At 36.2% G+C, this 22,881-nt stretch overlaps 1 protein-coding gene across 2 annotated transcripts; it reads left to right on the top strand.

The window, feature by feature from the left end:
- Positions 1-3,681: 3,681 nt before the first annotated feature.
- PLRG1 (pleiotropic regulator 1) lies at positions 3,682-20,696 on the top strand. Of its 2 annotated transcripts, none has more exons than XM_025874345.2 (15): positions 3,682-3,794; positions 5,145-5,251; positions 6,283-6,425; positions 7,107-7,160; positions 7,970-8,063; positions 8,267-8,354; positions 10,784-10,885; positions 11,999-12,091; positions 14,182-14,331; positions 14,421-14,522; positions 15,045-15,147; positions 15,877-15,985; positions 17,151-17,290; positions 17,780-17,973; positions 18,943-20,696. In XM_025874345.2, the coding sequence occupies exons 1-15, from the start codon at positions 3,786-3,788 to the stop codon at positions 19,000-19,002; spliced, it is 1,548 nt and encodes a 515-aa protein (XP_025730130.1). In that variant the 5' UTR covers positions 3,682-3,785; the 3' UTR covers positions 19,003-20,696. The 2 variants fall into 2 exon arrangements, with proteins under 2 accessions (XP_025730130.1, XP_073748488.1); XM_073892387.1 differs by lacking the exon at positions 3,682-3,794 and adding an exon at positions 5,538-5,609 and having other exon boundaries at positions 5,187-5,251.
- The last annotated feature ends 2,185 nt before the right edge of the window (positions 20,697-22,881 follow it).

Here is a 22,881-nt window from a genome sequence, read left to right as displayed (position 1 = left end):
AGTATAAAAAACCAGAAAACATTTTCAATGAAAAATCTGATGAAAAGATGAAAAGGACACTGAAATCTATACTCATGTGACCTCCTCCCACTTACTTAAGGGCAAACAAAGGATGCAAGTATCTGATAGAGAATGAAGGGATCTCTATACTGGTGAGTTAAAAAACTAGATTAATAAAGAGAGGCCCTGGAGTGTCTGGGTGGCTCAGCTGGTTAAGCGACTGTCTTCAGCTCAGGTCATGATCCTGGAGTCCCGGGATCGAGTCCCGCATCAGGCTCCCTGCTGAGCAGGGAGTCTGCTTCTCCCTCTGACCCTCTCCCCTCTCATGCTCTCTGTCTCTCATTCTTTCTCTCTCAAATAAATAAATGAAATCTTTTTTTTAAAAAAAAGAGAGGCCCTTTCTTAAAATTTGTACTATTTGTTTTACACAGACTTCATATTTACATTAATAAATTATTCACCATAATTTAGGTGGTGAACTCCTCCTATCCTTATAAAGATAAGAGAAAATCCTTCTTAGGGAAAATCCTCCTATCATTATTAAAGAGCAGCAGTGACCCCTATTGCTCAAATAAGGCAGCCCTGGGTGTCCTCCAGGACAGATTCTTTCTTTTTTTTTTTTTTTAACTTTTATTTTATTATGTTATGTTAATCACCATATATTACATCATTCGTTTTTGATGTAGTATTCCCTGATTCATCGTTCGCGTATAACAGTGCTCCCATTCAGTACGTGCCCTCTTTAATACCCATCACCAGGCTAACCCATCCCCCCACCCCCCTCCCCTCTAGAACCCTCAGTTTGTTTCTCAGAGTCCATAGTCTCTCATGGTTCATCTCCCCCTCCGATTTCCCCCCCTTCATTTTTCCCTTCCTACTATCTTCTTTTTTTTTGTTAACATATAATGTATTATTTGTTTCAGAGGTACAGGTCTGTGATTCTTCAGTCTTACACAATTCACAGTGCTCAACATAGTACATATCCTCCCCAATGTCTATCACCCAGCCACCCCATCCCTCCCACCCCCCCACCACTCCAGCAACCCTCAGTTTGTTTCCTTAGATTAAGAATTCCTCATATCAGTGAGATCATATGACACATGTCCTTCTCTGATTGACTTATTTCGCTTAGCATCATCATCAAGACAGTATGGTACTGGCACAAAAATAGACACATAAATCAATGGAACAGAACAGAGAGTCCAGAAATGGACCCTCAACTCTAGGATCAACTAATCTTCGACAAAGCAGGAAAGAATGTCCAATGGAAAAATGTCTCTTCAACAAATGGTGTTGGGAAAATTGGACAGCCACATGCAGAAGAATGAAACTGGACCATTTCCTTACACCACACACAAAAACAGACTCAAAATGGATGAAAGACCTAAATGTGAGACAGGAGTCCATTAAAATCCTACAGGACAGAGATTCTTAACCTTTCCTGGGCCCTAGATCTTTTTTGGAATCCAAAGAAATCTATGGATTCTTTCACCAAAAAACAAAACAAAAACTCAGGTTCTGATATAAATATAAAATTTGCATACAACACAGGTAATTCATAGATCCATGAGCTACACAGGTGGGTCACTGAGCTCTATTTGTCTATCTAAAACTTTTAGGTGGATAATATAATTCTACAGATTCAACAGAGCTTTTTTTAAAAGAAGCATAATCAGCCAACAAAAAACCCGAAATCTTGCCATTTGCAACAATGTGGATGGAACTAGAGCGTATTATGCTAAGCGAAATAAGTCAATCAGAGAAAGACAAGTATCATATGATCTCACTGATATGAGGAATTCTTAATCTCAGGAAACAAACTGAGGGTTTCTGGAGTGGTGGGAGGTGGGAGGGAGGGGGTGGCTGGGTGATAGACATTGGGGAGGGTATGTGCTATGGTGAGTGCTGTGAATTGTGTAAGACTGATGAATCACAGACCTGTACCCCTGAAACAAATAATACATTGTATGTTAAAAAAAAGAAGAAGAAGAAGAAGAAGAAGAAGATAGCAGGAAGGGAAAAATGAAGGGCAAGAAATTGGAGGGGGAGACAAACCATGAGAGACTATGGACTCTGAGAAACAAACTGAGGGTTCTAGAGGGGAGGAGGGTGGGGGGATGGGTTAGCCTGGTGATGGGTATTAAGGAGGGCACGTTCTGCGTGGAGCACTGGGTGTTATACGCAAAAAATGAATCATGGAACACTACAAAAACGAATGATGTAATGTATGGTGACTAACATAACAATAAAATTAAAAAAATAAGATAAAAGAAGCACAATCTAGTGCAATTTACCTCAACTATTACAATGTTTTTATGAGTCTAGGTTTATAAAATTTTCCAGGATGATTAACATGTTAATAGGCCCAACTAGACAGTTATTATATTGCCATAGGTATATTAGAATCTTGTTTACATTTGTACAGTTTTATTGCCTTTTAAAATCAAATTGTTTTGTATAGTTATTATATCCACGGGAAAGTTATAATATGATATAGCTTCCCAAGTACATATTTTTACAATTACGGAATTTCTTTGCAAGGCCTACCACCAGTGGCCACCGTTACAGAAAATTAATTCGTCGGCCAAACTCACACTCAAATTCAAAGATAATTGTATTTTCAAGTAGAAACATGACCCTAATGTTTTTGATTAATTAAAAATCAATGAATTTCTAATGAGATTATCAATTCACATTGCTATACTTTTGATAAGATTTTTTTTCCCTTCTCAAAGCATATGCTATATGCTCTGGGGAGAAGATCAGTGGAATTTGATTAGGTTAAGGAACAAGCAAGGTCAGTGAAATGTTTGTCTATCAAGTTTACAAGTGTCCATCTCTATCAGTTTTTCTTTTTACATAGAAAAGTAATGGGGCAGGATTGATAGAAAACTGCATTTTTATCTGAGTAAAAAACAAGATAAAATACCGATACTTTGGCACCAGGATGTGTATAAATAAAAATGGCTCAAGTCTTCAGTTGTGTCTTCCACCAGCTTTGAAAAGCTGTACTCTGGCATTGTTGACGCCACATTAACTAGCAGACAAGTAGGAGATGGCCAAAAATTATGCAGTTTTGAGGGATTAAAAAAAAAATCTATGCAGCGTAAAATAAATTTGGGGTTTTGCCATATAATGCTAAGACAAAAAAATCTTTGCAAACTTTCTCACATTGAAACTATTCTATAATATTCCTTCAACAAGTGTTAACTGGACAGTATAAGTGGAATTGCCTTTAGGAGCTAAGGCTACAAAGGCATCAGAATGCTTCCAGCCAAGTTTAGCCAAGTAGTGGAAGCAGGCGACATAAATCACAGCGGTGAGTCCCAGAGGACAGAAAGATTGAAGAGTTTTAGGGCTGACCGGGATTCGCTCTCACCAGACCCTCCCTAGCACTGATCCCTTAGGTTCGCTGAAAAAAAAAAAAAAAGGATTAAGCTTCGGGAAACACAGCGCAAACAACCACATCCCCAAACCAAACTGTTTAAGTCTGACCATACGGCAGAAAACGTTATTTCAAGACTACCTCGGAGATCTGAAAGAGACCCTTAGAGTAAGAGGTGCTACGAGCCTCCTACTTCAGGGCCGAGGCCACGCCCCCGAAGGAAAAGGCCCGCCCCTCGATCCCAGAAGGCCGCCGGGCGATCAGTACGCGTGCGCGGATTGCGTTGCATCCGGCGCCCGGGCACTCGATTCCGGAAGGGACTGCACAGTTGTGGCGGCGATTTCTGTGTTGCTGACTAGCGTTTCTTGTCTCCTGGAGCGGCGAGTTACACTGCAGCATCATGGTCGAGGTAAAGTGGCACTTGAGCGCTGAGGGGTCGTTCGCATCTGGAATGTTTTTGGCGGCCGGCGTGGGGGAACGACGGTGTTTGGAGTTTGGGGAAGGTAGAGGCTGCGAAGGGAGGCTCTCTGGCCGAGGCCGGCTAGTCTCTTCTTAAGGTTTTCAGGGATAGAGGGAGGCCGGATGGGAGCACTAGTTGGAGGTTACCCCCGGGGGCGAGAAGCCTGAGAGAATTTCTACAGTTCTTATTTGACCCTTGCGCTCGGCATTGCCCCCGGAGGCAGTGCTTCTGGACCCCTGGAATTCACCGTCTGCAGAGTAGTGTCAGTGGTTGTGTGTCCTAAAAGACTGGCAGTCCTCTCTGGTATTAAGTTTGTGCCTTCCTTCAGCTCTTGCCCAGGAAAACCTGCCATTTTGAAGTTTTGCATCAGCTGTTCTGTTAGCCAGCCTTGTCCGTCTTAGAAATATTTCTTGATTCTTGTCCATATCCACTGTCTTCACCTTAATTCAGACCAACATCATCTTCCCTCCGGGCAAGTGCATTTGCTCCCTGCTGGTGTTCTTGCTTCCATTTTTGTTTCACTCCCCCTCCCCCCCCCCGAAAATTGATCTGTTTAAAAATGTAGGTTGATCATTTTTTTTTCTGCTTAAAATCCTTTATTGGCCCGATGTTATTAGAGCAAAAGGATAGACTATTGCAGTGATCTAAAAAAAAAAAAATCCTTAACTTGGTGTGGACTTTTGTCTACCCTTGGAACCTCATCTCAGCATCACAGTCCACCTTCCTATGGAACATACACAGTTCTTTTGCAGCTCCCACCGTCATTGCAGCTACCAGACGCCTGTGTACATGGCATTTTCTCTCTGCCTGGATTGTTCTTACCTCTCTTCTGCACAAGGCCAACTCTCTGCTTAACTAACACCTCAGAAAGATCTTTCATAACTATCCTAAGTATTTTCTCTGCCCCAGCCCCTTGCTTGTTTCCTTCATAGCAATCACCAAAATGTGTTGCTTATTTTTGTTTTCTCTTGAGAACTGGGACCATGGCTGCCTTTTCATCATTCTTTTGTTAGCTTCTAGCACAGTACCTGCCAGACACATGGTAGGAGCTCAGTAAATATTTGTTGAATACATGACTAAGCTCAGGCATGACTAATTGGTATACCTGGGGCTCTGGCCAATGAGGAGTTTCCTCTTCTCTGAACTTGACTTCTCTAGCTTGCTACAAATAGCTGTGGTGAGTGGTACAAAGCTTTTTACATATTTAAACATGTAAAGTGTATAACTAATTTGACTTTAATTTAGGTTATGGTATGTGTAATTTGTAGCTAGGTATGTGATTATATTCTTTCTTTCTAGGAGGTACAGAAACATTCTGTGCACACACTTGTGTTCAGGTCATTGAAGAGAACCCATGACATGTTTGTAGCTGATAATGGAAAACCTGTGCCTTTGGATGAAGAGAGGTAGGTATTGTTCCTTTTCAGTTGCTAGAATATTTAAGCTTCTAATGTTGGGGGAAGAGAGCAGGGAGAGGGGGACCTTTAAAGATTAGTGAGTGGTACTAACATAGGATATCTGTTCAGTAATGAATGGTGTTTGGGCATGATTTAAGCTGATTTAACTTTTTTTTGGCCTTGTCTTTCACAGTAAAAAACCCATTAATTAATTGCATTTATAAATACCCAGTAATTAGGAGAGTCCCTTTTAGGTGTTATATTTTATAATCAATCACTTTGTATGTGCTTTCAGCTTCCCGCTGCTCTCAGAGCCTTGCTGAGCTGAAATTGTACCTGGCCAGTACCTCTACTCCCATCTTTTCTCGTTAGTATGATGAAGATTTTTGAGTGGTGGCATATTTTTGGTTCTACATCTCCAGCTCCAGTCTGGGATTGCATTATGTGCAGTGTTACTTCTTTGTCCTTTACCCTTTTCAAATCTACTTAATTCCTAAGACAAGCATTTATATTTAATTTATAAAGTGAGCTATTCTTAAAATTAATATAAGTGCATTTCTTTTAAAAATATTGGACTGATTAAGTAATTTGGTTAGTTCTAATTAATCTTTTTAGATACATCCAGTAAGGGTTATGATAGAAGCTTTTACTATACTTTTATATTTACACATTTGAAGGAAAGTATATTGACTTTGAGGTTTTTAAAAGGATATATTAGTTTCTATATATTTTTAAATCAGACCCTGGATAATTTATCATGAAAGGTTTTATATTTATTGGTTAACAAACTAAAATGTTACTTAGACTTAATGGATGCTATGTGGTGGATTGTGAACAAAAGTGTGGAAATGCACTTGGAAGTTTCGAGCTTTTTAAAATACTATTTAACTTTAAAAACTTCATAGAATTTTTTCTACATGATTAGGCAAACCTAAGCTTTTTAAGTACTTGTGTTTCTTGGCTATCTATGAATATATTTCCATTGGCTAATGTATTAAAGCACTCAAAGATACATTCTTATGTTCATAATTTTTAAATAGTCACAAACGGAAAATGGCAATCAAGCTGCGTAATGAGTATGGTCCTGTGTTGCATATGCCTACTTTGAAAGAAAATTTTAAAGAGAAATGTCCTCAGAATGCATCGGATTCATATGGTCATAAACAGTATCCTGCCAATCAAGGTGAGTATGTGTTATCAGAAATGCCAGGACTTTAATATTTTAAAAACGGAAAAATGAAATGTTTTAGTGCCTGTCCCAAAAGGACTGATTAGAGCCATAACCTATTGAACAACTATACCGGTATTATAGTGGAAGTGTTGATTTTCTCATTGGAGTGTGAGTTGAGATTATTGGTTGGTGGATTTTTTCTTATAGGAAATAAAAAAAAAGTGATAGAATAATAATGGCAGAAATTCTTAGGATATAGAGAAGGTCACAGTGGAAACTAAAGGAAAAATTTCTAACCCATGGAAAGACCATCTATCTATTTTGGCTGTCATTCAGAAAAGTGATATTAAGCACTGACATTGCAGTGAATAAAGATAATCTTAAGATTCCACAGAGAAATCATTTACTTGGAAGAAAAACCAGAGAGTGGGTTGTTACTTGATAGGATGATCTCTCTACACACCATTACAGTTACACAGCTTTCTTAACATCATATTAGTAAATGGTCAAGAAAATAGCTGTGTACATGGTCCTCAGAAGTCAAAACATAATATATCTTGGTTCTGAGGTTTGGGTTTAGTTGGGAAAATTTGGGAAATTCGGTTGGTAATTCAATATTCATTAAAAGATATTATATATATATATGATAAATTTGCCATTGATGATGATGATGATTCCTCTTCCTTTTTTAAGGACAAGAAGTTGAATATTTGGTGACGGGTACACATCCATATCCACCAGGACCTGGTAAGTGAGCTATTACATACTGAAAATATCTTACAGACGTTTCCGTGAATGAACCAATGATATGATTCTAATTGCCTGTAAAATGCAAGACAAGCTCAATAGCCAGGCATCCAGGTGTAGCTTTTTAGATGATAATTAATACTCAGTTTCATACGCATTCATTCAGCAAACATTCTTAAGAACCTACATTTTTTCAGGTGCTATGCTAGGGATTCAAAGACAGTAAGAGTGCTCCAGGCTAAAACATGCTCATATGGAAGTTTAAACAGACGTGTTGTTATCACTAAACTTACAAAAGCGATAGAAGTGTTAGTATAGAAGCAGGTATAAATGATAGAAATGTCTACTAGATGTCTGTGTGTGTAGACAGTTGGCACATAAATGGAGTGGCTAGTATAATGGGGTGGAGGACAAAAATCTTAGTATATCTAGGTTCTAGTAATTTTAGAAGATGGAATTTACCATATTGAAAGTACGGGTAAATTGGTGCTTTTTGCTTAGTAATTTACATTCATTCTTGAAAACATTTGGGAACTGCTTACAGTAATGTTCCAAGATAATAGAAATTTACTATCTTGGGTATGTTAATACCAAGCTACTTGTGATTAAGTCAAATTTGAGTTATGTGGTTTTAAGTTATATTTATTATAAAAAAGTTAGAAATAAAAGACAAAACATAAAAGAAGTTTTTGTAATATTACCTTCTGGAGATAATCACATGTTTTCTTCTAGTATTTTATTTTAAACCCATGTAAATGAAATCAAAGATAGCTACTAGAAGGAATTGATTTATTTATTTTTTTAAACAGGGGTTGCTTTGACAGCAGATACTAAGATCCAGAGAATGCCAAGTGAATCAGCCGCACAGTCCTTAGCTGTGGCATTACCTTCTTCTCAGACCAGGTATGAAGTATTATGCTTATAATTACAGAGATTTTGAAAGCATAATTGGTTGTTTACATTTTTTTCTCATTTTTAAGATTTCTTTATATTATGTGTTATGTGACATTTTCCTTTATCATTGCTTACAAAAATTTAAAGAGTTGGTTCTGCACAACACATGACTGCAGGCAATTACTTAGAATGTGATACTTCCTTTGCCTCAGGGTTGATGCAAATCGTAGTGCACCTACTGGAGGTGAATACCGACATCCAGGGGCTTCTGACCGTTCACAGCCTGCAGGGATGACTTCAGTAAGTTTCTCTGTGTCAGTTCGTGCTGCAGGTTTCCATCTTTAGGAGCTCGTTGCCTTATTTCCCTTTATCCCAAGAGTCTGAGGTTAAATGTTAAATAAATGAAAAATTTCCTTGCTTGTCATTAAAGTAAATAGCAGCTGACTGAGCCAGTTAATATTTAATAGCCCTAAAATTTAAGTTGCTAGTGATTTTGCATATTTTTAGAATTTAAAATTCTAAATTCTGTGTCTGTTGCACATTGTATCTAATACTTATTTTGATATAGGTAGTGTGATGTTGCTCTTATTGTCCACTATTAAAAATACAAGGAATGCTATCGTGAAACTTGTATTAGTATGTGTTAGATACGAAAATCTCTTTTTTTAAACTCTAAGTTGGTTTACACAGTTTGAGTTGAGTGCTGTTAGTAATGTAATATTCACAGGTTGTAGAAGTAGTATCTTATAAATGAACATTTAGAAATAGGGAAGTTTATCTATTTGTAAGTAAATGGCAGCTAATGTTACTGGTGAAAGTAATTACAAAAAGAATAACTGAAAATATCTAGTTTTTTTATCATGCTGTCACTTGAGTAACTGCAGGCTAAATGAATGAATTTGTGGTCTTCCCACCACATTTCTTCTTTTGCCTTCATTCATAGATCTCTGCCCAGGTTTTCTGTCTCCTAAGGAGGAGGTAATATAAGCTTCTTGATGGTAGGAACTTACGGACTTAAGTATTTTTGGGGTGGATGGATGGATGCTCACCATAGTAGGTGGTATATCGGCTGGAATACCTTTTAAAATAGTCCTTAAACTTCTCCAAAGGCGAGGAAAACTAAGGCAAAAATGAGCTGTTGGGATTTCATTAAGATAAAAAGGGTTTTCACAGCAAAGGAAACAGTTGACAAAACCAAAAAGACAATCTACAGAACGGGAGAAGATATTTATGGAAGTTTATCAGATAAAAGGCTAGAATCCAAAATCTTATAAAGAACTTATCAAGTCAACACCCAAAAAACAAATAATCCAGTCAAGAGAAGGGCAGAAGACATGAGTGGACATTTCTCCAAAGAAGACATACAGATGGCCAATGGACACATGAAAAAATTCTCAACATCACTTGGCATCAGGGAAATCCAAATTAAAACCACAATGAGATACGACTTCACACCAGTCAGAATGGCTAAAATTAACAAGTCAGGCAGGAAACAACAGATGTTGGCAAGGATGTAGAGAAATGGGAACCCTCTTACATTGTTGGTGAGAATACAAGCTGGAAAACAGTATGGAGTTTCCTCAAAAAGTTAAAAATAGAGCTGCCCTATGACCCAGCAATTGCACTACTAGGTATATACCTGAAAGATACAAATGTAGTGATCTGAAGGGGCACCTGCATCCCAATGTTGATAGCAGCAATGTCCACAAGAGCCAAACTATGGAAAGAACCCAGATGTCCATCACAGATGAATGGATAAAGAAGAATGGTATAAATACAATAGAATATTACTCAGCCATCAAAAAAATGATACCTTGCCATTTGCAATGACGTGGATGGAACGAGAGCGTATCATGCTGAGCGAAATAAGTCAGACAAAGACAGTTATCCTCTGATTTCACTCATGTGTGGAATTTAAGAAATAGGAGCATAGGGGAAGGGAGGGAAAAATAAAAAAATGCAATCAGAGAGGGAGGCAAACCATAAGAGACTCTTAACTCTAGGAAACAAACAGGGTTGTGGGAGGGGGGTGGGGGGATGGGGTCACTGGGTGATGGGCATTAAGGAGGGCACGTGATGTAATGAGCACTGGGTGTTATATAAGACTGATGAATCACTGAACTCTACCTCTGAAACTAATAATAAACTATATGTTAATGAATTGAATTTAAATTTAAAAAATAAAATATTAAATATTTTTTGGAAGAGAGTTTCTCTTTTTGCTATTAAGTCGATAATGTTAAAATACAACAATGAAAGGCAATGACATTAATCCAATTACAATTACTCAAATAATAATAGGAGCTTACACAGAGCATCTACAGAGTAGTAACACTATTTTCACAGTAACTGTCTGAGATAGGCACTGTTCTTTCCATTTTACAAAGCGGGCACAGAGGTTATATAATTTTTGCCTAAAGCCAGTTAGCTATTAATTAGCAGAGCAGTGTTCATGAACCCACACACAGTGATATCTGCTCTTAACTTTAATATTCTGCCTCTGAGATTTTTTTAACTGATTTTTAAAATTAAAATTAACATACGGAAAATACAGTTCTGATTAGAAGTCTCAGTTATGACATCATTTTCTATTTATGCAACTATTTTGGCTTTTCCTCTTCAATTAAGGGAAAAAAACTTATAAATCCCCTTTTTGAATTTTTCTTTTTTGAATGAACATGACATGTTAGATATGTCTTTAATGATAATGTAATCTGTTCTCTATCTAGGCCGTTATGGAGGCTGGCAATGCCAAGAACTCTGCACTGATGGCTAAAAAAGCCCCTACAATGCCAAAACCCCAGTGGCACCCACCATGGAAACTCTACAGGGTGAGTGAATCTGTATGTTACTCCACGGCATGAATGATGATTGCTTTCCACTTACCAAGAGCTCAGGAACAGAATAAGGAAGAAAAGGAGTGAACATGAGAACCGATCTGAGATGGGATGGGGGAAGGTTTTAGGCACAATCTTAAAAGACATCTTAGGAAGGAGACTTCTTTAAGTAAAAACCATGTACATATATGCATATATATATACATATATATATACACACACACACACACACTGTATACATATATATATACTATTATACCATATTATAGTATACTACCATACTACATATATACATACTATAGAATACAGTATAAAATGTTGACAGAAAGCTATTAAGACATGGAGAACAGATGAAATAAATTTTCTGAGTGTTTGAAGTACTTAATATGAAGGCCAGGAGGAAGAACAACATGTAATGATATTTCTTTGGCCCTATTGATTATCTTTTCAATTGTATTAAATTAAAATCATTCAAAATGTACCAGATCTAAAATGAAATGTATATGGTAGGGAAAACATAGCTACACATAATTTAATATACACATTGAATTTTAGTTCTCTAGTTATACACTAAAATAGACTTTCTTTTGGTGTACAGACCTAATAAATTTTAATAGATGTATAACTTCGGGTAATCACTGCCACAATCAGTATATAGAAGTTCCATCAACTCAAAAAACACTCCTGTGCTATTATTTTGTAGTCATACTTTTCCGTACCCCTGGCAACTGTTCACCTGTTTTCCATACTATAGTTGTGTTTTTTTCAATTTGTTATATAATGGGATTACACAGTATGTACCTTTTGAGACTGACTTCCTTCAGCTTAATGCCTTTGAGAGTCCTCCAAGTTGTTGCATGTATTAATATATTCCTCTTTATTGCTGAGTAATAGTCCATTGTATAGCTATGTCATAGTTTGTGTGTATCTATTTACTGATTGAAGGTAGTATTTATAATCTAAAACCTAATTGTCAAATAATTTTATAAATTAATTTGAAGATATGAGGAGGGGCTATTCAAACTTGACTTCTGTGTCATAAATTGAAATTGAATAAACTCTAACTTATGTGTTGAATCTACCCATTCTACCTTTTGTTTTATACAGGTGATCAGTGGGCATCTTGGCTGGGTTCGCTGTATTGCTGTAGAACCTGGAAATCAGTGGTTTGTAACTGGATCTGCTGACAGAACTATAAAGGTAATAGGAAGGAGGAAGAAAAAAAATTTACGACTTTTTATTTGCTACATAAATTTAATCTTATTTTCCTAGGTGGGAGTTGCTGTTGGAGTTCCTCTGATTTCTTAGACCTGAATATGGAGTAAAACTTACTTTCTTTATCAGTTCGGTGTTCCAAATAAATATGTTTGGAAAGTGGTATTTAAATAACAGGTTTTTCCAAACAGTACATACTGACTACCTACCACTGATTCCTTGATATTTAAGTTTTTTTCTCCTCTGATTGCAGAATTCAAGCATGCTTATATATTAAAAAATGTGGAAAATATAGAGAAGTATAAAAGAAAACAAACCCATACAGAATCCAACACTCAGATAATTTGAATGAATTTTTTTTAGTATTTATTTCTGTGCGTATGTCATTACATTTCCATCTGAGCTTTTTTCCTGTGTGATTAAATGTGTATCTTTAAAAAAATCATGATGGGGCGCCTGGGTGACTCAGTCAGCTAAGCAACCAACTCTTGGTTTCAGCTTAGTTCCCAATCTCAGGATTGTGAGATCAGGCCCTACATCAGGCTCCTTAGTCAGCACGAATCTGCTTGAGACTCTCTCCTCCCTTTGCTCCACCACCCCTCCCCTGTGCGCACACACTCTCTCAAATATTAAAAAAATACATAAATAAAAAATCATGATTGATACGTGATTTTGTACTCTGCTTTTTTTCCACTTAATATATCAGAGGCATATTTTTGTGAAAAAATGAACTTTTTAAAAATGGTTTCATGATACATCATTTAGATATTCTGTAATCTTCCTGTCGTTATACATCGAAGTTTTTAGTTTCTTGATTTTCACTATCACAATGCTGTAATTTTGTGCTTAAAGCTTTTTGCTGTATTTTAAATTATTTTGTTATGACAGATTCCCAGAAATGGAATTAATGGGTCAAACATTTTTGAAGTTCACACCCAAAGTACAAATTATTTTCCAAAATGGGTGAATTGATAATTTGCAGTGTATGAGAGGATCCTTTTCAACACACTGATTGTGTATCTTTCAAAATATCTACTAACGTGTTAAGTGGAAATGGTTATCTAATCTTTTAAAAACTGTCGATAAAAAATTTCTAGTGGGGTTGAACTTTTTGATACCTAATAAAGCTGTTCTTAGGTTTTTTCAACATGTATATATTTTTTTATTGAGGTATAATTGTATACAGTATTATATTAGTTTTAGGTGTACAGCATAATGATACAATATTTGTATATGTTGTGAAATCACCACAACAAATCTAGTTACCATGTCACCATACATAGTTACAGAATTTTTTTCCTTATAGTGAGAATTTTAAGATCTACTCTCAACAACTTTTAGATATGCAGTGCAGTATTATTAACTATAATTGCCATGCTGAACATTATATCCCCACGACTGACTTATTTTGTAACTGGAAGTTTGCATCTTTGACTCTTTACCCATTTCACCCACTCCCCACCCCCACCTCTGGCAACCATTGATCTGTTCTCTGTATCTGTGAGCTTGGGTTTTTTTGTTTATTTGTTTTTAGAGTTCACTTATCAGTGAAATCACATAGTATGTGTCTTTCTTGGTCTGACTTACTTCCCACAGCATATAATGCACTTGAGGTTCACCCATATTGTTGTAAATGGCAAGATTCCATTCTTTTTCATGGCTGAATGATAGTCCGTGTGTGTGTACATAGATATATATAGACACCACATTTTTTTGTATCCATTCATCCTTTGATGGACATTTAGGTTGTTTCTGTAGGGTTTTGTTTTTTTGTTTTTTTCCTAAGTTGCCATTCTTGCCTAAGTTAATATAGTATTCATACTTTATCTGTGATATCCTTTTATATGTTAAGATTTTGTCACTTACTGCAAATATTTTCCCAGTTTGAACGTGCTTTTTAATTCTATTTTCCCCTGCTTAACAAGGGAGGAAATTGGTGGGAGATTATTTTGCGCATTTTTAAAGTTTTATATGTTTATAACTTTCAATTTTTGAATATTTAATTTTAACGTTCAGAATCTAAATATTTGCTTTGGGATAATTAAGAAGAAAAATTAAATAATCTTTGATTGCAGATCTGGGACTTGGCTAGTGGCAAATTAAAACTGTCATTAACCGGGCACATTAGTACAGTGCGTGGTGTGATAGTAAGCACGCGGAGCCCTTACCTGTTCTCCTGTGGAGAAGACAAACAAGTCAAATGCTGGGATCTTGAATATAATAAGGTAAGCTTGGAGTTAAGGGTTTGAAACATTATGAACCACCATTTTCCTTTATAATTATAGAGATTTTAACTTTTCTGCTTTATTTTTAGGTTATAAGGCACTATCATGGACATCTAAGTGCAGTGTATGGTTTGGATTTGCACCCAACAATTGATGTGCTGGTAACCTGTAGTCGGGATTCAACTGCACGGGTAAATGGAATAGAACTTTGTGTTTCTTTGTAAATATATTGCATCTTACACTATGCGTATTTGATCATGGAGTCATATGTTATTTGTTAGAGAATTCAAGATAGTTGCCTTGACCAGCAGTAGCCCTATCCCTCAGTTTCTTGACTCCTATGTTTTTCCACCTTCATTTTCAGTTCTGTGGCCTCATCATGTTTATTATTGGGAATATCCTGCCTCTGAAATGGGACACTCACAAGTTCCATTCCATCACTGCAACAGTTTCCATTAGCTGTTTCCTTTAGTAGTCTCATTATACCCATTCTTATGCTTTCAGCACCCTGATCTTTTAGGGTTTTTTTTTCCTGTTAGCTGCCTATCTATATTGCCCATCCAGCTTACAGGTCATTATCTTTCTTTGAAACGATTTTTCATTCTATTCAGGCACAGTTGTCTGGTAAATTCGCAGCTTTGAATTGGTCTAGTTACCTGCCTGAGATATGAATACCTGTTGTCCCTGACAGTATGTCCCTTGTGTTTTTATAGATTTGGGATGTGAGAACTAAAGCCAGTGTACATACGTTATCCGGCCATACAAATGCAGTTGCTACGGTGAGGTGTCAAGCTGCAGAACCACAGATTATTACTGGTATGATTGATACTTTCTAAGTTTACAGTGTATTTGATCAGAATGCATTATGTAAAATCATAACATACACTTTTCATATTCACCAGTGACTCTTGCTTTGTTGCAGAGGTACATTGTTTCTGTGTGCATTTGAAATTTACTATGGTAACATTTCATTTGATTGTTTTTATCTCGTACTCTTTATGTATCACAGAATATGTCATACCCAATATCATGTAATGTCTGACTAGAAAATGGTGCTGTTAGATAGATTCAGACATTGTTTCATAGTAACAGAATTACTGTCTAGGAAACTGAAGCCAAAAGACAAAATACCCAGAGACCAATAATCTTTAGAGCTGGTTTGAGTCTTGTTTTGCTAACGTTAAGATTAATAATAGACCTTACGAGTAGAAAATAATTTCTTCATTTGATGCATTTTGTTAATTAAAAATCGTTTGTGTTTTTCCTTCCGCTCCATGAGGGGTAACATCATGTATTTGCTGTATTTGTTAAACGCACTTATTCTAGCTGTTCAGTTGATAGTACTTCAAGCATTTACTACATTTTTTTAGCATTAAATTTAAAACCAACCTAAAAGTTTGGAGCTGTAAAGTAATGAGCCAGGAGTTAGTATGACTTTCATTTAGTATGTATGTGTCTATGGAAGACTGATTCATATATTTTTATGTTTGATTTTTGCATTATTTTTCCTGATCTGCATTTTGTGGATGTGTGTTTTCATTATAGGAAGCCATGATACTACAATACGATTATGGGACTTGGTGGCTGGAAAAACAAGAGTCACATTAACAAATCACAAAAAATCAGTCAGGGCTGTGGTTTTACATCCAAGGCAGTAAGTGTATTAATTAGCTTCTCTTTTTTCTTCCATTTTTAGAATAAGTATGGAAATACTAACAGTGCTACTTTGGTAGTCGTTTAGCCATTGTCATTTCCAGGCCTGTGCCACTTACAAACATATATTTCTTTCATTTTTTTTCCTATGTAGTATTTTGCTTCATGACCTACATATGATGAGGAAAATTTTCCACAAGGTGAAAAATGATGGTGTCAGATGAGACAATATGGCTAAGAGCTGCGTATCAAAGTAGAGGCTAATAGAAGATGGATTTAGTGTTTGACAGAAATGCTTTTGGATACTGAGATCTACATAGAATAGTTTAACTCTTAAAGAGGAAGTTAGTATACATAGAAAAAAAAGTAGTAGGAATCCTGAACATTATAATCAGGGTGTCCATAGAAGTGGAGCGTAAGATCACAACCTGTTGTTTAAATCACATCACCCTGACCCTTTTCTGGTCACATTGATATTTTTTTCTGTCCTCCCTCTCCCCCTTATCCATTATTTCCTTCTTCCTCCATTTTTCTGTCTTCCTCACTCCCTTTGTTCCTCTCGTTCACTTTTTTTTTTTTTAAAGATTTTACTTACTTATTTGTCAGAGACACAGCGAGAGAGAGAGAGGGAACACAAGCAGGGGGAGTGGCAGAGGGAGAAGCAGGCTTCCCGCTGAGCAGGGAGCCCGATGCAGGGTTCGATCCCAGGACCCTGGGATCATGACCTGAGCCGAAGGCAGACGCTTAACCGACTGAACCACCCAGATGCCCCTTGTTTACTTCCTTTTTCTCTCTCTTCCTCTTGCCCTCTGTTTCTTCCCTTTTCTCCCTCTCTCTCTCTCTGTCCAGAATAGTTTCATAACCCCTTGTCCTTAATGTGAATTTAGGGGCTTGTACATTTGTGGCTTTAGCTTAGTAGAGAGCATTGGGGAAATGAGAAACATTAATCTTGGACTTAAAATACATTTAAAATAATCTGAAGATCTGATTTGACTTGGAACAAATGTCTTTGTGTTTTTACCTCTTGGTACGACAATAATATTTTGCTGCATCTCTATAGATCCATAAGTACACATGTAGAATACAACCATAAAAAGCTTTTTTGAATTCACCATTTTATTTAGCTTGGTTTACTTAATCACGAATTCTTTTTCGTCTTATTTCAGTTACACATTTGCATCTGGCTCTCCAGATAATATAAAACAGTGGAAATTCCCTGATGGAAGTTTTATTCAAAATCTTTCTGGTCATAATGCTATTATTAACACGTTGACAGTGAATTCTGATGGAGTGCTTGTTTCTGGAGGTAAAACAACATTTGAATAATAAATGTGTTTTAGTCATTTTTTTCTTTTTGTAAATGAGTGAACATTTGTAAAATTTCTAAGCCATCCCACCTAAGTATTACCGCACAACTTGCCTGATTAATGTGTATTTGGTTGTTCCTATGTGTGTTCATGCATGTTTGTAATACATGTAGCATATTTCATGGTTTAGTCTTCTTTGAGTTCCCACATGATAAATCTAATGTATTCATGCTGAGAATTACCTAAATTTTGGTTGTGTATTCCAGAACTAGATCGCATTTTGTGGTGCTTTTTGAGCTGTATAATAAATTCTGAATTAGACACAAATGAAAGTAGACAAACCAACACTAAGAGAAGCTTGAGTGCCTGTGTCATCTAACTTTAGTCTTTATGGTCACGGTGCTTGACTCATGGATGGTGCTTAAATGTTTGCCAAGCTGAATTGTTTTTGAAAGGCTACCACGTTTAATTAGATTTTTTCCTTTAAGCTGATAATGGCACTATGCATCTTTGGGACTGGAGAACTGGCTACAATTTCCAGAGAGTTCATGCAGCTGTGCAGCCTGGATCTTTGGACAGTGAATCAGGAATATTTGCTTGTGCTTTTGATCAGTCTGAAAGTCGGTTACTAACAGCTGAAGCTGATAAAACCATTAAAGTGTATAAAGAGGATGATACAGCGGTAAGTTTTCTATTTCACATACATTTTCAAGTAAAATAAATCAACCATACCAGTTTTGCAAGTGCTTTCTCGTTTTAAAGTAATTCTTAATCTCAGGAAAAAAACTGAGGGTTGTTGGGAGTGGTGGGGGGTGGGAGGGATGGGGTGACTGGATGATAGACATTGGGGAGGGTATGTGCTATGGTGAGCGCTGTGAATTGTGTAAGACTGTTGAATCACAGATCTGTACCTCTGAAACAAATAATACATTATATGTTAAAAAAAAATAACAGGAAGGGAAAAATGAAGGGGGGAAATTGGAGTCTGAGAAACAAACTGAGGGTTCTAGAGGGGAGGGGGGTGGAGGGATGGGTTAGCCTGGTGATGGGTATTAAAGAGGGCACGTATTGAATGGAGCACTGGGTGTTATACACAAACAATGAATCATGGAACACTACATGAAAAACTAATGATGTATGGTGATTAACATAACATAAAAAAAATTTAAAAAAATTATCAGAAGGGAAAATAATCTTTATAGTATTAAAGTATTTGTCATCTCGAGTAATGTCTGCTCATAGATTTCTGTATTGGTTTCATTGATGCCAGCGAATCCACAGACTTTTAATTTTAGCCTTACTATAATTATTGGGAAAATCTTACATCAAGAATAACCACAAACAAATAAATTGCTATGCAAATTAACTTTAAAATCATAAGCTTTGGTATTACTAGAATACCTAAATAGCAATTTTATTAGAGCTGAAAAACCATGAACTGAATTTGTAGTGAACCCATTCATCCTTTATTAGGTTCAGATGATGTCAAGAGTTTGTCAACTATTCCTAAAATTGTTAAAGAACTGCTAAATATGTAATGCCAACCAATATAATTTAGAATAGATGCCGTATTTTTGTTAGGAAGAGAGTTGTTAATATAAAGCAAATTAATAATACTTTGTTTTAACTTCTTTAATTTTTCTATTTCCAGACAGAAGAAACTCATCCAGTCAGCTGGAAGCCAGAAATTATCAAGAGAAAGAGATTTTAATATGGCATTATCTTCATGGTGGCTCCCTTTTTTTTTTTTAAAAAAAGCTTGGTGTTGATGATATCCAGTCATTTTGTACTCTGGCTAGGAATATAAAGCAGAAACTCACATGCTTAAATGATTCCTGCTTCATACTTTACAATAAACTGCCCCTTCGTGTTATTATTTCCAAAATAAATAGAGATCCTAGGAAGTAAGATGCAGATATCAAGCATATGTAGGTTTGTTGAACATGACTATTCTAAAGATAGAATTGACAGTTTTATTAAAAGACACCTTTTTAAAAAACGCTTACAAAACTGCATACTATAATAAGGACTTGTTTCAAGGGGAGCAGTTGCATTTTGGGGGGGGTTTTGTTTTTGTTTTAGTCCTTTAAGAACTAGTATCTGTGACTCATAATTGCGGATTAAAGGATTTGAAGTCTTACTTATGTATGTTTATTCCACAAACAGTTTTTGAGTGCATGTTCTACAAAGTTCTGCACTGGATACTGTTCAGGAGATAGCCAAGTATAAGATGTATGTCCTCCAAGACCCTAGTAGCTTATTATAGGAATGCTGTAATAGAAATGAAGGCAAATAGCCAGAGTAGCACAGAGGAAAAGACTATTGCTTTTTTCCAGAGAGCGCTGTGGAAGACTTCATAGAGTCCGGGGTATTTGAGCTGAGCCTTGAGAGGGCAGAGAGGGAAACTGGTATCGATACCTAGGATGAGGCATAACAGTGAATGAAACCAGACCTGTGAAATTGGGATGTGTTCTAGGAGCAAAGAATTGTCTGCTGCGGTTGAGTGATGAGTACAGCTGGTTGGTGGTGGAGAAAGCTCATTTGGAGTTTGGATTTATTCCCCAAGCAGTAGGATACCAATAGAGGTATCAAAACCTGGAGGGATTAATGAGATACCAGTGGAGGTATTTGCAGCTATGGCAAGCAAGGGCTGCAGGAAAAGTGTTTCTGGAACAGTGTTATTTAAGTTGCTGATACCTATTCCTTGTGGTAAATACGAGTTTTTGAAACCCTGCTCTTAGGATCCTGATACCCCATCAGTCAAGAAAATGTGTCCACCTTCACTTTCTGTAGTTAGAAAACACACAAGAACAATTGATACAGATTTTTTTTCAAAATAAAAAAATTGCGCCATAATTTTGAATAAGCATTTCTGAAGTATACCAGTATCCCATCTTGCATGCTGAAGGTGGGAGTGTAAGTTTATAACCTTTAGGAGAGGGTTTTTTCAGAATATATTGAATTTGGCTAATTCTTCATTAAAAAGATTAGGAAACTGCCTAATAGGAATAATCTGACAAATGTACACAAGCAAGTTTACTGCACCTTTGTTCTTTAATTATTAAAACTGGCTCAGATGTCCTATCAATAAGGGATGGTTTAATAGATTATGGTACCTTCATGCAATTTATTTCTATCCATTAAGAGTGAGAAATGTCTGGACTTATACGACGTCCAAACTTTACTCTTAGGTAAAAAAAAAAAAAGTGGAAGCATTTTTTGTAGAATAACTTGTTAATGCTATAAAAAATAATGGAATAGTAATACCACATAGTTACCAGTGGCTTTGTGAGGGAGTAAAATTGCGGGAGAACTTTCATGATTGGCTTTATATATTTCTATAATGTTTTAATTTTCTATAAGCATGTATTTTGTAAACTTAAATAAAGAAATCCACTACACTTGCATCCCTGAGAGATTCTCATATACCTCCTAACAGGAGAAAAATAGAGGCGAATAGGGTCCCATCCCCAAAGGCCAACAAGAAATTACTGCTAGTACAAGGAGGTGAGAAATAGCTTTTCTTATCCTGCCTAGCAAAGCTTCAGCGGTTGGTTACTGATACACAAGTATCAAATTCTGAGGAGCATTTAAGAAACCCATTTCCCTGCTTCATACTGTTTTGTATTATGGTCTTGGATTATCTTACAAAAACTGCATCTACTACATGTTGATGAACCCCACGGGATTTTAGGCAGAATTTCATAAATGCACGTTCTTTTTTTTAAACCTACTTGACAGAACCCCGACCCAAGACAAGCCTGAGTCTCCTACTGTGCCTGTCTTATTTATACCCAAGCTGTAGAATGTTACCAAAGGAAAACAGCTGTGCTAACTGGACTCATTTTTTATTTATGACCACATACCTCAAGTGGGCCATTAACAGTGACCGCATACATATTTTGGACAGTCCATGCCATCTGCTTCCTGTTGCAAAAAGATGAACTCTACCCACCTAAAAAGAATTCCAAGTGTACAGTATCACTAGACCTAATGTTCCCCTCTAAGTACGCGCTTCTCTATCCATTTCATAGCCAAATTCCGAGTTTTCATAACTTACTATGTTCCTCACTTATTCTTTCAAGGGACTCCAGTCCAAAAATAGTCAAATGTGTTAAACATTGTTCTTAGAGCAATGGAAGAAATTTAAGTAGTATGAAGGAGTTGACAGGAAATAAATTAATGCAATAAAAAAAAATGAAGATACAGAGTAAGCCTGAATAGTGATTTTGTGTGTGTGTACAAAAAGAAACTAGATAAGCCAATTAAGAAACAAATACAAGAATCATTAATACCCTAACAAAAACAAAAGGGGGGGAGACAATTACGTCCAATTCCATGCCATTACATTTAAAAAGCAAAATAAAGTGGTTAATTTTAAAGAAAAATATATGGCAGATTCCAGAAGATACAGAAAACCTAAATGGGTTAAGTATCCTAGATGAAATAGTTCATAGAGGAATTAACCCCTACCACTACCACCCGCACATATCACTTAAGTGCATTAAATTTCAAAGTGGATTCTAATTTCAATGCACTATAAATTTTTATAGGATCCAGATAAAGCTTTTATGTTTTAAAATTTGAGTATATAAAAATATCCAAGTCCAATGATGCACAAATGAAATAATTTCATCTTGCTTGTGAATATTGGTGGGAAAATCGGCAAAGAATCAAGCATCACTCATCTAAGTGAAATTTAAAAGGGCAAGGAAGTTTCATTATTAGGAAGTAATATAATTCACCATATTGGTTTATATGAGGAGAAAAAGCATCTTCATAGATGGTAAAGGGGCATTTCAATATAAATTGAAATCCATGCTTCATTAAAAACAAACCTATTACCACAGGAACAGATGGATATTTTTAAAACTTGATTAAATACAACTACTCTACCCTACAATAAGTTGTTGATTGGGAAATACTAGGGATATTCCTATTAATGTCAGAAACAAGACAGGGATGTGCACTTCAGTGTCTAGCTTTTTAAAGAAGGCTTCTGGACTTTTCTAACTTTTCTGGAAGTCTTTTAGAAGATGTGGAGGTATAATAATTAGAAAGCAAGGAAATAACATCACTGTTGGCAGATAATTTGGTTATACACGTGGAAAATTTAAAAGAATTGGAAGACTATTAAAAATAATAGGTATATTCAGTAAGGGCTTAGTACAGAACTGATACTCAGAAATCAATAAGCAGTAGGATCTAATAAAAAAAAAACCCTCGTATAAAATGACCAAAAGACTTGGAATAAAATTAAAAAGAAGTGTGCAAGTCCTGTATGAAGAAACTTTCAAAATCCTCCTTTAGGAATAGAAAAGAAGCCTTGGTTAAATGAAAAGCATATTACAGTCCTGGGTTAGAAACTTGATGGTGTCATTTCCCTTTAAAATCTATTAAATTAACTCAGTCCCAGTAAGATTAACTATTGTATTTTTTTTTTTTTTAGAACTGGACTAGCTGACTCTTAGTTCTTGTAGAAAATTATAAAAGCACCAACACCCAAGATAATCCTGAAAGCAGAAGGGAGGGAAGGAACTAATATGGTAAGATCAATGGAATGGAATAGGGTCCAGAAATAGACCCAAAT

Source organism: Callorhinus ursinus, unplaced genomic scaffold (assembly GCF_003265705.2).
Source record: "Callorhinus ursinus isolate GAN/ISIS: 27379988/994484 unplaced genomic scaffold, GSC_fseal_2.0 scaffold4, whole genome shotgun sequence".
NCBI classification, from domain to species: Eukaryota; Metazoa; Chordata; class Mammalia; order Carnivora; family Otariidae; genus Callorhinus; species Callorhinus ursinus.
The sequence above is the reverse complement of the archived record's forward strand: the minus strand, read 5'-3'. Positions and strand labels throughout refer to the sequence as shown.